Raw genomic sequence first — 12,359 nt, forward strand, 5'->3', positions numbered from 1 at the left:
CGGATGTCTGAAGTATGCAATGCAGAAGGAGCTTCACAGCCCAAACTTCCAGGAGTGGTCTGACACCACCCCAGTGCCGCTGGCAATACTATAACAAACCGTATCTTCTCCACAGTCGAAGATTATGAGCTAGGCTACATACCGGAGTGCCCATGAGGAATGTTTCATACTTAAAACTGTATGTAAACTTTGCAGAGCGTTTTAGAGAGTTATGGCTTTCCTAGCTTTATCTTTTTCCCCTCTGTTCTGAAACATTCTTTGGGACTTCATCAGTCTTCTGGGGAGATTTGGCTCTACCTCCTCCTTATGCATCTGCTCTGCTCTCTGCATTGCCTTAAGGTACCTCAAGACAACCCACTCTGAGGTGCAGTTCTTCTCCCAAGTAAAGGATAATGAAGTCTCTTTTATCAGGGGATGTGTATCACATCTCTCTGCTTACCTGGCCAGAACTGTTTTCTGAGTTTGGCTCCTTTTTGTGAGAAGGTTTACAAGTGACTAGCAAGACTTGTGCACCTTCCATTAGTAATCCTGTTTGCCCCTTGGAATGCCCATCCGACCCAGAAGAAAGGAGGTCAGAGATATACAAAACATGTTACATTATAAACTAACATGGAGCTTGAAACTAAATATATATATATATATATATATAAAATGATAGCTGGGGATATAAAAAAAAAAAATCAGGAATTATACACAGCTAGATTTCCCATATCCAAGTGTCTAAATCTAAAACCTTTTTGTGTTTGCTCTGTAAGCCTGGCTCTACTCCCTTGCTCTCTTCCACATCTGCTGTTCAATGTGGGAATCAAGCCACCTCCAATTTCAGAATACCTTAGTAATCAAATCTGTTTCCTTCACACCATGGATCAAAGGTTTGTGAAGATAAAAGCTTCCCAATTTTTTGTTCATTGCTTTTTATTACACTTGGGACATTATAATTTTATTGAATTTACTTTTTTGTTACTGTAGTGATCACTGATCAGAGTATTTTTATGTGACAGTGGAGTTTTTGCCTTGAGTAGCAGAACAGCCATCCATTTACTCTGAAGCTCTGATTTTAGGGGCTTTAGTTACGCTTTACTGCATCACATTTGTTCTTTATTCAAAAATGCCAGCAAGAAAAGGTTTCATCAGCAGAGATGAGAAACAAGCTTATTAGAATAATCATTTATAAGGAAAAATGCATTTTTTAGAACTGTAGAACATTTCAAATCTACTAATGTAGCTTCAGTATGAAGTAATCATCCTCTTTTTTGGTTGAATATTCTATAAAAGGGAAGCACATGCAACTAAAGCAGAAAATCTAAGACATCCCACTGAAAATAAAGCACTATGGCTACCCTGAAAGCTGTGTTCACCACACAGAGAAAGTATTCTGTACCTATCTGGACATACATGTTCATGTAACAGGGAACAGAATTTTGATCATTAAGACAAATTACCTCTCTGACCCTCCAGTAAAGAGATCCTAAGAGTTTCAACACTAACAGATTTCTCTCCTGGACCGTGTGGTTTCTGTGTACCTAAGGCAGGATCAGTCACAGATTTTTCCCAACTCAGATTAGATTTCTCTGTGGGGAGCAGGCAGAGTGGGAGAGTGAAGATCTTATTCTTTTTAATCATTATTTTTCTCACAAACAACATCAAAGCTTCAGCGATTCACATCAAACAAAAGATGCTAACAGAAGCCCAGCTCTGTTCACAGCATTGTTAGGCAGAGACAGTAATGCTATGAATAGCAGGGCCAAAGGCCATGCACTCTGCTTCTGGGCAGATAAATACATAGTCAGGTAGTCAGTGACAATGACAGCAGCTATTTAAATTTAAGGGAGATGTCTTTGTGGAAGATAAAGAAGCTCACAGCTTTTACAACTTATGCGTGCCTGAGATTGCCCTGCTCACCTCTACCTTGGTGCTCCATTGAACTGCTCCATTTTAGTGCTATTTTTAGTGCTATTCAAGATTTTCTTGGGTATTGAGAGCTTTAAACGTATAATAGTATCTACAGAAGTGAATTTGCATTACTCCATCCAAGATTCTAGGGAGAATCTGGAAAGAGTAAAAACATTTATGTTTAGCCTAGCAAGTACTTTGTATGTTTTGAATGGAATGTGGAGGGACAGAGTCCTTCTTTATCACATTGTTTGACATAGAAAGAAATCTAATCACTCTGTCTACAACTGCAAGAGCTACAGCTGTTATCTTCCTACAGAAGATAATGTCTGGCCTTGTAATTAAATCTATCTTTAGAGTATGATGATGTAGCTGCAAAAGCATCTGTTCTGCTTGTAAGCATACGTTAAATGTACAGGGTATCATAAATGGTAGAGCCTCTACCAAGCATAGAAAATATACACAGCAATCTCCAACAATCATGGCTACCTCTGTGCTTTAACTTCTCCAGTTCAAGAGTTGACTTTGACATCTGAATTGGAAGTGCATATGCACACACAGTGATTTATTTTTTTTCTTCCAAAAGTGTATACTCTAGTTACAGTTATAAGGCAGGAGATTAAGCTTTTGATATTCCGTTGCAGAGAAGGAGGAAAAGGTATTTTTTAAGAATCATGCTTACACCGCTATGTCCTGATGCAGCACTTCCTCATTCCTTCAATTACAATTTTGCGTAAGGAAATATTGATAAGAAATTCAGGGTTTGGACCACTCCTCTAGAAGTCCTGCTTGTCCAGAAAGGACTGTATGGGATGGCTTAGTCCTTACTCAGGCAACAGTCACTGGATGCAGCCAAAACAATGACTTTTTCCTTCAGATGTTTCTGTCCTCTCTATACAGTCAGAACTGAAAAAGTTTTAAAATTATTTAATAAGCAAGAGTTTATCTGTATGAACATTTTCGAAACGGCTTGCTGTACCCACTATTCACCCGTAGCTGGGGTTATTGGTACAAACGTCAGAGCGCTGCTGTTTTATTTTAAGTTTGCAACTAGTCAGGGGGCAGGGAGAGCACTAGGTAGTGAGCTGTTCACCACGAGCAATATATAGACATTCCCTGAAATATGTTCACAAGTTGTTGAGAAGTGTTTTAACCAAAAAAAAAGGGGGATATCAGGGCTAAGCTATTCAGAAAAAAATGTGTTCACAGGAAGCAATTTGATCAGCTCTGTGTGATCCTCGTTAAAATCAGATTTTTTTCCTGTGTAGTGTGTTGAGGTAAGAGGAGGATAACTTTCAATAGATCCTAAAGAATACCATAAAGATGCACACTTTTGGCAGGGCTTATTTCTGACATTTGATTTGGACACAGAGAGTGAGCGATAATGCATGTATGCTTCCTGGGACTGCCTTTCTGACAAGGATTAGTCGGCAGATAGGCTTAGGATGCAGTATGTGATACACCATGGACTGAGGCTGCACAGACGTTGGCAGATCAAATTAGTCTCACTTTGTGTTGAAATCCAGGGGGTAATATTATCCAAGGAAGAGCAGGTGCAACATACTCTGCTGTGTTTGTAAGAAATTTGCTTCAGAGGAAACTTAATCAGGCCAAATGCCAGTGCTGGGGGGAGCTGGTAGCTAAGGATTATGTTAGGAATAAGGGTTTGTCCCAGAGAAAGGAGATTTTGGCACTGCAGAAGGATCTTTCTGTAGCTTTGAAATAGGGACTCAACCAGGTTCATCACTTTCGTTGCCTTGTTGCTTGTCTACTAATGATGAACCTAAACGAGGCCACCCAGAATGAATTCTCTTGAACTTTCAGAAAACTCAGATACTATGACTGTATTACAACTTCCAGTAATGGAATAAGCATCAGCAAACTGTTTTTCTTACTTCCTGCCCTTAAACTAAGAGTCTGGCTTTTTCTGCTACTTTTGTACTAATAGAGAGAAAAGGTGAAGAGCTACGTAAGAAAGAAAAACCAGGAAAAGGAGAATGCTTTTATTTGCAATTCCCTTCTCAGTCAGTCAATATTTCACAGTGTAATATCGAAAGGCATAGTTTTGGTGGTTTCAGAGCAACGATTTTTGTGTCTATGAGTATCATGAACACCTTTTTACAAGGGGCACAAAGATCCTGATCCTCTTTTTTTGTTTCCTGAGAGTAGGGAGGGATTCGTTTTGCTTTTGGAAATTAACAGAACATTATTTTTGCTAGGATTTTTGTAATTTGCTGAGATTATTGATGAAACATTGTATTACTATCAACAATTTTAGGAATTTACAAGTTTTCCCAAATTGGTTAGAAGACACAGCAAAATCGAGTACTTTTTCCCTTCAAACAAGAGTATTTCAACTTACTTCTCAGATAGTCATCTTATGCCAAAAAGGTCTCAACTGAAAGGGTGAAAGGGCAGGTCATCAACAAATATATTTGGGAGAAGACAGAAAAAACAACATTTGCCATCGACTTTAGTGAAGCTAAGCTAAGCTTCACCAAAGGCTTTCAGCCTGATCTGTGAGAAAAAGTGAATAATTCATAATACTACAATTTCTGTTGCTGTCTTATTTAGAATTATCTGCTCAATGTGTTGCGAAGGACATGCAGTCATGTATGGAAATGTATATAAAGATCTGAGCATGTAGACTGAAAAGTTGGCAGATAAGGTAGAAGAGACAGCCAATAGAAGGAACTCAAATTGTACAGCAAATCTGAAAGAAGATAAATGGATAATTTAACAGCTATTCAGTTTTCAAGAAAGACAAAGCACAAACTACATTGCATCAGAAAAGGACTAGAAATGATGATGGATGAAACGCTTCAAGTAAGTGTTTAACACAACAGAATCACAGTTGCCTGCAGAATTCCCAGCTGAGGGCAAATTCAAAGAACTAAATAAGGATATGAGACTGATACGGTTTGAAGAGTTTTTCAAAATCCATTTAATAGCAAGGCAGAAGACATTGATCAGCTGCTTGGTTAAAATGTTGAAAGGAAGAGAGTTAGAAACATTCTGTTTCTTGCATGCTTCAGATGCAGAATCAAAACCATAAACGGTAGAGCAAAATAAGTTGTTTATGCAATAATAACTCTTCCTCTTCTGAGCAAACTCTTAGTTTCATGAAATCATTATGAACAGATGAATCATTTGCAACTATAGCAACACATCAGTTGAGCTACTTCAGTAGGTACTCTGTCCTTCAGTATTACTCTCTCTCTTTGACAGCATAGCATGCTTGATACTGGTCAGAACACATTTGGCTACCAGGAGATCTGTATATATTTTCCTCCCTGAAGTACCTGGCACATTTTACCAGTGGAGAATCTTACTTTATTCTCATCCCTCTATAGTATGCATGCTTACTTACAAAGGAAGGCAGCATTATTCTTGCTAGTGCACCATAACCAGAAAGAAACAAAATGCTAATTCATAGCAGAAGAGCTGAACACTTGTGCATGTATTATACCCCTTCCCAGTCACAATTAGATTCCTTCCACACTGCTAACAATTTCTATAGAGAAGAAAAAAGAAGCCTCTATCTTCTATCAGGGAAGTTCGTAGTATGTTCATTTCATCTAATTACATTTTTAGGTATCAGAAAAAAATTCCCTGGCAGAAATGCAAAAGTAATGCACTGATGCATTATGTACTTGACCATCTGGACCCCTCCTCACTAAGCCCTAGAAGGAATAAATAAAGTCTCCTTCAACTATGAGGAGATTGCAGTAATTTTTTTTTTCATGAACTCAGCCTCCTCCCAAATACAATATTTTTTTTTCTGGAACATAATGATTAAATATGGCCCTGCATCAGTAGGGCAAATAATTAATTCATATACACACACAGTCAAAAGTTCATAGAAGTTAATCCCTATATCTTCTCTGTATCGCTTTATCTTCTGTATTCTACCTATAGAAGGTAGAATTTAGGAGTCTTTTTGGTTTTAGTACATGGGCATATAGACAAAAATACTTTTGGTTTTTCAAAACAACTTCCATGAAGTATTTGTATTATGAAGATCAGATCTGTAGATGACTGCAGTACAGGTTCCCTTTTATCTGAACTAATCTGAAGTTCAAGGACTTTCAGATAGATAGCTCACCTTTGGCCTATGTATTCTCATGTGAAAGCCACTTCAGCAAAACTCAGGAGTCCAATTCAGCTTTGCTGTAACTGGTCACGACTCTCTTGACTTCAGCAATGCTTCATATGCTTACACCAGGTCTGAATTTATCCCTATGGCTTCTCGGTCACTAATCCTCCCTTCCAACTCAGAAACTGCCTACATAATAAAAGTGATTCATTAGAAACCACTGGGTTCCAAAGTAGAGTGAACACTGAGACCTATAACTTTTTGATATGTGCTCAGTCATAAAAATGAATTTATATGGTCTCATTCCATAAACTCACTTTACAAATACTAGACCCGCAACCACACTTCCGTGAGCTTGTCAAAGCTCATAAGTTAAGCAAGGTCACAATTGGTCAATATTTGGATGAGAATCTCCAGCGCGGGGGTGGGGGGGGGGGAAGAAAAAAAAAAGAAAAGATAAAAAAGAAAAGTATATACTCTGGAGGTCCTGCAGTGTTTCTAAGTTAGAGCATGCCGTGCTCCTCTTTAAAAGGATTTGGTATTAGATTACAACAAAATGTTGTATTTGCTTTAGCAATAGTTTAGACTCTGGCTACACCTGCGCTGCATCTTGGCTGCTTCAGATAACATCCTTTCCCAGAGATGCCGGTGATGTAGCAGATGAAGTCCTCTCCCCCCCCCCCACCCTTCAACCCAGGAGGTAGATCTACCAACAAATGCCTCCACTGCTACCCATCACCCTCTCCCCAAAGGGCTTTGTTGCTACTTCTACTATTTCTGCATTTTCTATCCTTATCCAGCAAAATATACCTAAGGAGAAATACATCTCTATACCCAAGAAAAAACACTCTACCTTCTCCCATAAATAGCTTCCTCTGAATATCTCACGCTCTCTCCCTTTTGACCTCTTCCCTCAGGCAGCTCTGCCCCTGTCCCTGGTGCACACAAGGTATTGCTGAAGTGTCTTTAACCTTTTCTTGTGCTGGAGGAGCTTATATGTAAGAGGAGCTATACCTTGTGAAAGTATGCTGTGGGCAGAGCAGTACACAGTCACAAAAGATACCTAAATTATTGAAGGTGGTAAGGAAGAGTCAGTGCTATACAGTAACTTTCTGAGAAACAGCTTAGTCACGCATCTGAGGTAATACAGGCATGCAGAAGGGAACTGCAAACCTATCTGGATTTCCTAACGCCGGAGCACACAGCCGCCAGCATGACCGCTCTTCCAGCACGCTTTATCACTCTGCGATTAAGAACAGCTTTTACGGCAAAGGAGATAAAACGGGAAGGCTCACCAATCCTGTACTTACTGCTGTGTAGCAAGGCAGCTGCATTGCAGCGGCAGAACTGCGAGTGGGCATCAAGGTCGCAGGCGGAGAGACGGGAACCCCCCGGGGCAGGGGTTCCCTCAGCCCCCGGCCCCGTCCCCAGCTGGCTGCCCGCTGGCTCACAGCCTGCCTGCTGCCCCAAGGAGGGACGAGGAAAAAGGGCCTCTCTGGAGCTAGGAGTTTCTGCGGTGCTGTCCCACGTCAGACAGCTGCTGAAGACCAAGCCTCTTCCTACTAAAGCAAATAATAAACTGAGTGTTAAGAAGCTGGATACCAAATTAGACAGATGACCAGCAAAGCTGTTCATAAGAGGCATGCATCAAAAATAGCGGCCTGGAGGAGCAGTACATCAAGGGGTTTTCATGCAATAAAACAGAAAGTTAAAAGTGCAGCCAGGAGGTAGAAAACCCTGACTAGGCTACAGCCAAATAACCTTAAATAGCTTTGGGAATAAATTGGTGGTTTAATCCGGATCAGGAACAGGTGCTATGAATGTAATTCAGTAAATGGTCGAGAGCCTGCCAGAAGGGCGAGAAATGTGTTGCTTTTGAGATAATTTCCCAGAAGCTTCATAAAAGAAAATAGATTACTGGAGTTTAATAATTAAAACAGGGCCAGATATATAGTAATCAAATGAGGTTTTAATTACATCTCAAGCAGAAATAAAATCCAATTTGTGTACTTTGTATCAGAGTCCTACTGAAATGCTTCGGTAGCTGGAAAAAAATAAAATAAAAGCTACTTTCCATAGGAATTATAGTATTTGGTTTAATTAAAAGGCTAGATCAGAATGAAAGAGTCCCAAAGTGAAAGGACACTAAATACAGAAGCAGTGGTTTAAACATCAAATCAATGTCTGAATAAAGACGTTTTATAGACCAAGTGCAAAATCTGCACTGTCGAGTATCCCTAATCTAAATTAATGTGTAACAAAATAAAGTTTCTTAAAATTGCACTATATTTTTGTAAGTAAGTATTCCATAGAATTAATTGCTTGTTTATGGTAAAACTGAATATTAAAGACATGGTTTATTCTTTCTTAAATATTCCTTTTAATTTATTTCATCAAAGTTAATGTTATCAGTTAACCATTCTTGTTATTTACTTCGTAACCTCTGTTGCACCTGGGTTATTGGACTCTGTAATATGGACTTAGGTATATATTTCTAAGAAATATATGTATTTACTCTTGGATTTAAAATGCATTTACATCTCAGAAGATACAGTGATTTCTGTAGAACTGTGGGGGTGCTTCTTGAATCCATTCCAAATCTACTTGGGCTTCTGGTCTATGCTGTAGTCGATGCAAAGCTAATTGAACTAAGCAGCTCGAGCACTCATAATCCTCCTGGCACTGTACGTGAGAGGGCTGTCTCCTACCATAAAAGCGGGGCATCTGCCTAGGCCTGGAGGGATGGGCACAGCAGTAGGTCATGCCCAGACCTCTCCATTTGCTCCCTGGCGCTAGGATTGAAAACATCATGGTCTTGTGGTCAGTCTTGGAAAAAAAAAAAAACAGTACAGAAAGGACACAGACGCAGCCTAGAGCTGCACAGCCAAAGTCCACTGTCCCAATGAGCTCCTTCTCCTCTACATTGCCTGTAGCAGGTATAGGTTGCTGGTACAGCATTTATGAGAGGAACAGACGGTACTGCATTTTGTGCTTACAGATCCTGGGGCCAACCGGGTGTGAGCGCAGAATGCCATCTTTGTGCTTAGAGACGTTTGAAACACACTGATTTTTAAAGACTGATTTAAACACTGATTATTTTTGTTATTTTAAATCTAAATTGTATACTGGAAAAAAATACTTCACGAAAACTTTTTCAAGATTTAAGAAACACTAGCAAGCTTAACTGCCAGTGGATGGATACTGGCTTTGCACAGAAAGGATCTGATAAGTTGCTGTCAAGAGTTGAATATCTAATGTGCTACCTCTAGACACTGAGTTTGTAGTGGTAATGCAGGTGCTGACGATAACAGCAGTGAGCTTTTCAGGATTTTCAGGTGTTTATGATGTATTACTGCCCCTCTGTTTTGGACTCCACCAAATCAGGTTTGAAGAATACACAATGGTCTGAAATGAAGAGCTAAAAATGGGGAGTTCTGAGGCACAGTGGTGGAAATGTTATAAATCCATGTCCGTTCTATCAAATGAATGACTGTCACCAGCGAGCAATATGTGGCAGAGACTGCAGTAAACGCTCCCTCTTACCCCAGGCCCAAGGTTGCAAAATTATCTGCCCCATCTGTGCCATATTCTAAGGAAATAACTTCAAGTGGATTTGCTTCAAGTTCCACACAAATCAGCTACTTACTCATGGTGTGATTTTTCAGAAGTGCTGAGCATTCATATTTCCTACTGAAGTCAACTAAAATTGCAAGTTTTCAGCACATCTTAAAATCAGGCCATTAACCCTTAATTATCATATAATAGCTCAATTAAAATCTACCAAGACTTACTTCAGTAGCTAACCAAGCTCCCATGGCTTGCAGACTAGCTATAAAAAAAACCCAGTTCCTTAGTGGAGTCTGGGCTCTGGGGACCATTTAAAGTGGTTGCCGTTAACCCTGCTATTTAAAGCAAATAATGAAAATGATCAACTGCAAAGGCACCTGCTTCCCCTTTCTTTTCCTTAATAATTTTCTGCACTTTTAGAAAAACAACTTTTGCTGTCTTCTCTGTCATTATTTTTTTTCCTTGCACCAACCCTTTATTTCCACTGACAAATACGTAGTTTCTATGCTATCAGAGAAAGCATGATAACCAGCTCACAGCAAAACCCATTTCTTGCTAATAAAAAAAGCTGCAAAAGAATAATACTCCTTTGTCCTGAATGAGCACATTACATGACTGCTTTGGAGGTAACTGGTTAACCCTTTCTTCACGTCTGTGTGCTGCTGTTAATGAGGTTCTGTCTCTCTTTAATGTAGGGACAAACCCAAGTGAAGCACTTGTCGTCTTTCCACATAAGTATTTGATACTAAAGGGGAAGGTAAAATAAACATCTAGCAAAGGTGTGCAGGGATTATGTAATTTTGGGGCTGATTCAAAGCCAGCTGAAACCAGATAAAAGATTCTTCCTGGCTTCTGTGAGCTTTGGACTGGGTATGTAGAAAAGAGGTGATTTCAGTGCAATCTAAAAAGAAAACTTTATTTCGAGCACATAGAAATGGATTTTTTGCCAGCTTTAGAAAGCACCATACTGTTGTCGTTTATTCATCTATAGGAAATAAGAATTCTCACTAGAATTCTCTCCCTCTCACTAGGGAGAATCTGAAAGTTATTCCAGCTCTGTCCAACTTGTCATCCAACCAGTGGACCTCCTGCTCATAGACATCAGCAGCCAGATAGCCTCAGGCACCTGGGGGATGCCTCAAGAGGACTATCTTTTAGGATTACGAAGCTAAACTAGTTGAGCAGCAATTCTGCCACCTTATATGCTTTTTTGAGATTTTTGGTGGCCTACTTAAACAAGTAAGATAAAGAGGTATCAATGGGAACAACAAGCTTTACCTACTGAGGAATTTACAGCTGGGGTGAAGAGGGTGGGGCGTGGTGCATATTAAACTCTTTTTACCCTGCTACTCCCTGGACTGTCCATCAGAGGAGTCAGTATTTTTTCTCTCACCCTCTTTTTTTTTTAATCTTCTTCCAGTGTCTAGTGAAGCTGAATGCAAAACTGAAGCCTATGCTGGACTCCGTGGCAGTAAATAGAGGTAAATGGGAGGAGCTGCACCAGAAAAGACTTCCTTCTCAGGCAGCATCCTCGTCCTCCTTTTCCTCTAGCTTTACCATGTCTCTCAAAGACATAAATTAAGCCTGCAAATGTCAGTGTCGCTTTACGATAAGAGCTGTCTGAAAGGCTTTCATAAGCTTAGGCCCACCATTTTTTTAAGAAATGCTTTCACAGACATGCTTAATTGATTGGATATTATCTTGATGGCAGCATGGTTTGCTTTTACTGGGAGGCTTAGTGGGACTTAAAGGAAGGCCTGCGGTGAGATTGCGCTGGTATCTGGAGTGACACAGAAGACTTAGCACAAGAAGCATTCATTCAGCTTCACTACGTTTCAACTGCTGCTGTAAAAATCTGTAAAGCTGACAACAGACTGAAATATAAGAACTTACAGCTTAATAAAATTAATAATACAGAGCAGAACTGGGATGCAAGCTGGTCAATTCATATGCAAGGAGCTACAGGAAAACAGAATAGTATGTAATTTCATTGTTGTTTTGCATCTCTTCAGTACATGTTATGAATCAATTATGCCTGCTTTTGTGATGTTCCTCTCTCACTCTTCCCTCCTCTTTTATGCCTGAATGTTCTGAAAAGCCTGCTTTGTATTCTAAAGAAGTATTTTTTTACAACAAAGCTTCTTAGTGATTGATCAGGGCCTTTAGAATTGCCTACCTTTGCTACATTTAAAACCAAACTTTATTATGTTTAAAAACACCAACCTGTCCCTTCTTCCCCGAGAAATTCATATTAACAATGCAGTAAATTTCTCAGCAAGGGGAAGTTTGCATAAAGGCAAAATATTGCATGGTAATTTTAGAGGAGTTTTTTCTTTTCTTTTAAAAAATGCTCTTTTAACACATTCCTTTTTTTTTAAATTACAGCATCCCCTAAGGAAAAGACTAATGGGCTTTAATGAAAACAGAGCACAAATAAAAAAGCAAATCTGTTGCCTTGTGCTTCAGGTTTATATTACACTGAAAAGTGGACCCTGGATAAGCCTTTCTAGTATAATTTCCAGTTGAAATTAGTATTCTGAAATGGTGGAGGGGAAGAATATCATCATACTGGACTGACTACCTCTTACTTCTCTTGCAGTTCGTTCAGTACAATTTGAGATGCTGTTATTACAGCTAGCACAGCACTAGTCAAGGCTCACATGTAGATGTCTATGGCAGAGGTGTTCATAAAAATCTAATCAAACATGACAGGTCACAAAACCAATCGTGTCTAGTTCTGTGTGGTGATGCTAGTATTACCTGAAAGTTGGTCTCTTTCCCTTAGTGCAAAGATCACTAGTGT

The 12,359-nt window shown here is 39.5% G+C and overlaps 1 protein-coding gene across 1 annotated transcript in view; it reads left to right on the forward strand.

Annotated features, from left to right (window-relative positions):
- Window positions 1-11,199, forward strand: part of PDE11A (phosphodiesterase 11A) — a 139,295-nt gene extending 128,096 nt beyond the window's left edge. The window contains exon 20 of the mRNA XM_009462386.2: window positions 10,977-11,199. Within this exon, the coding sequence (XP_009460661.2) occupies window positions 10,977-11,138 (162 nt within the window). The 3' untranslated portion in view covers window positions 11,139-11,199. The remainder of the gene's footprint in view (window positions 1-10,976) is intronic.
- Window positions 11,200-12,359: the final 1,160 nt, after the last annotated feature.

The sequence above is a fragment of the Nipponia nippon genome, unplaced genomic scaffold (assembly GCF_047370975.1).
Source record: "Nipponia nippon isolate SJK-2023a ecotype South Korea unplaced genomic scaffold, ASM4737097v1 scaffold_5, whole genome shotgun sequence".
NCBI lineage: Eukaryota > Metazoa > Chordata > Aves > Pelecaniformes > Threskiornithidae > Nipponia > Nipponia nippon.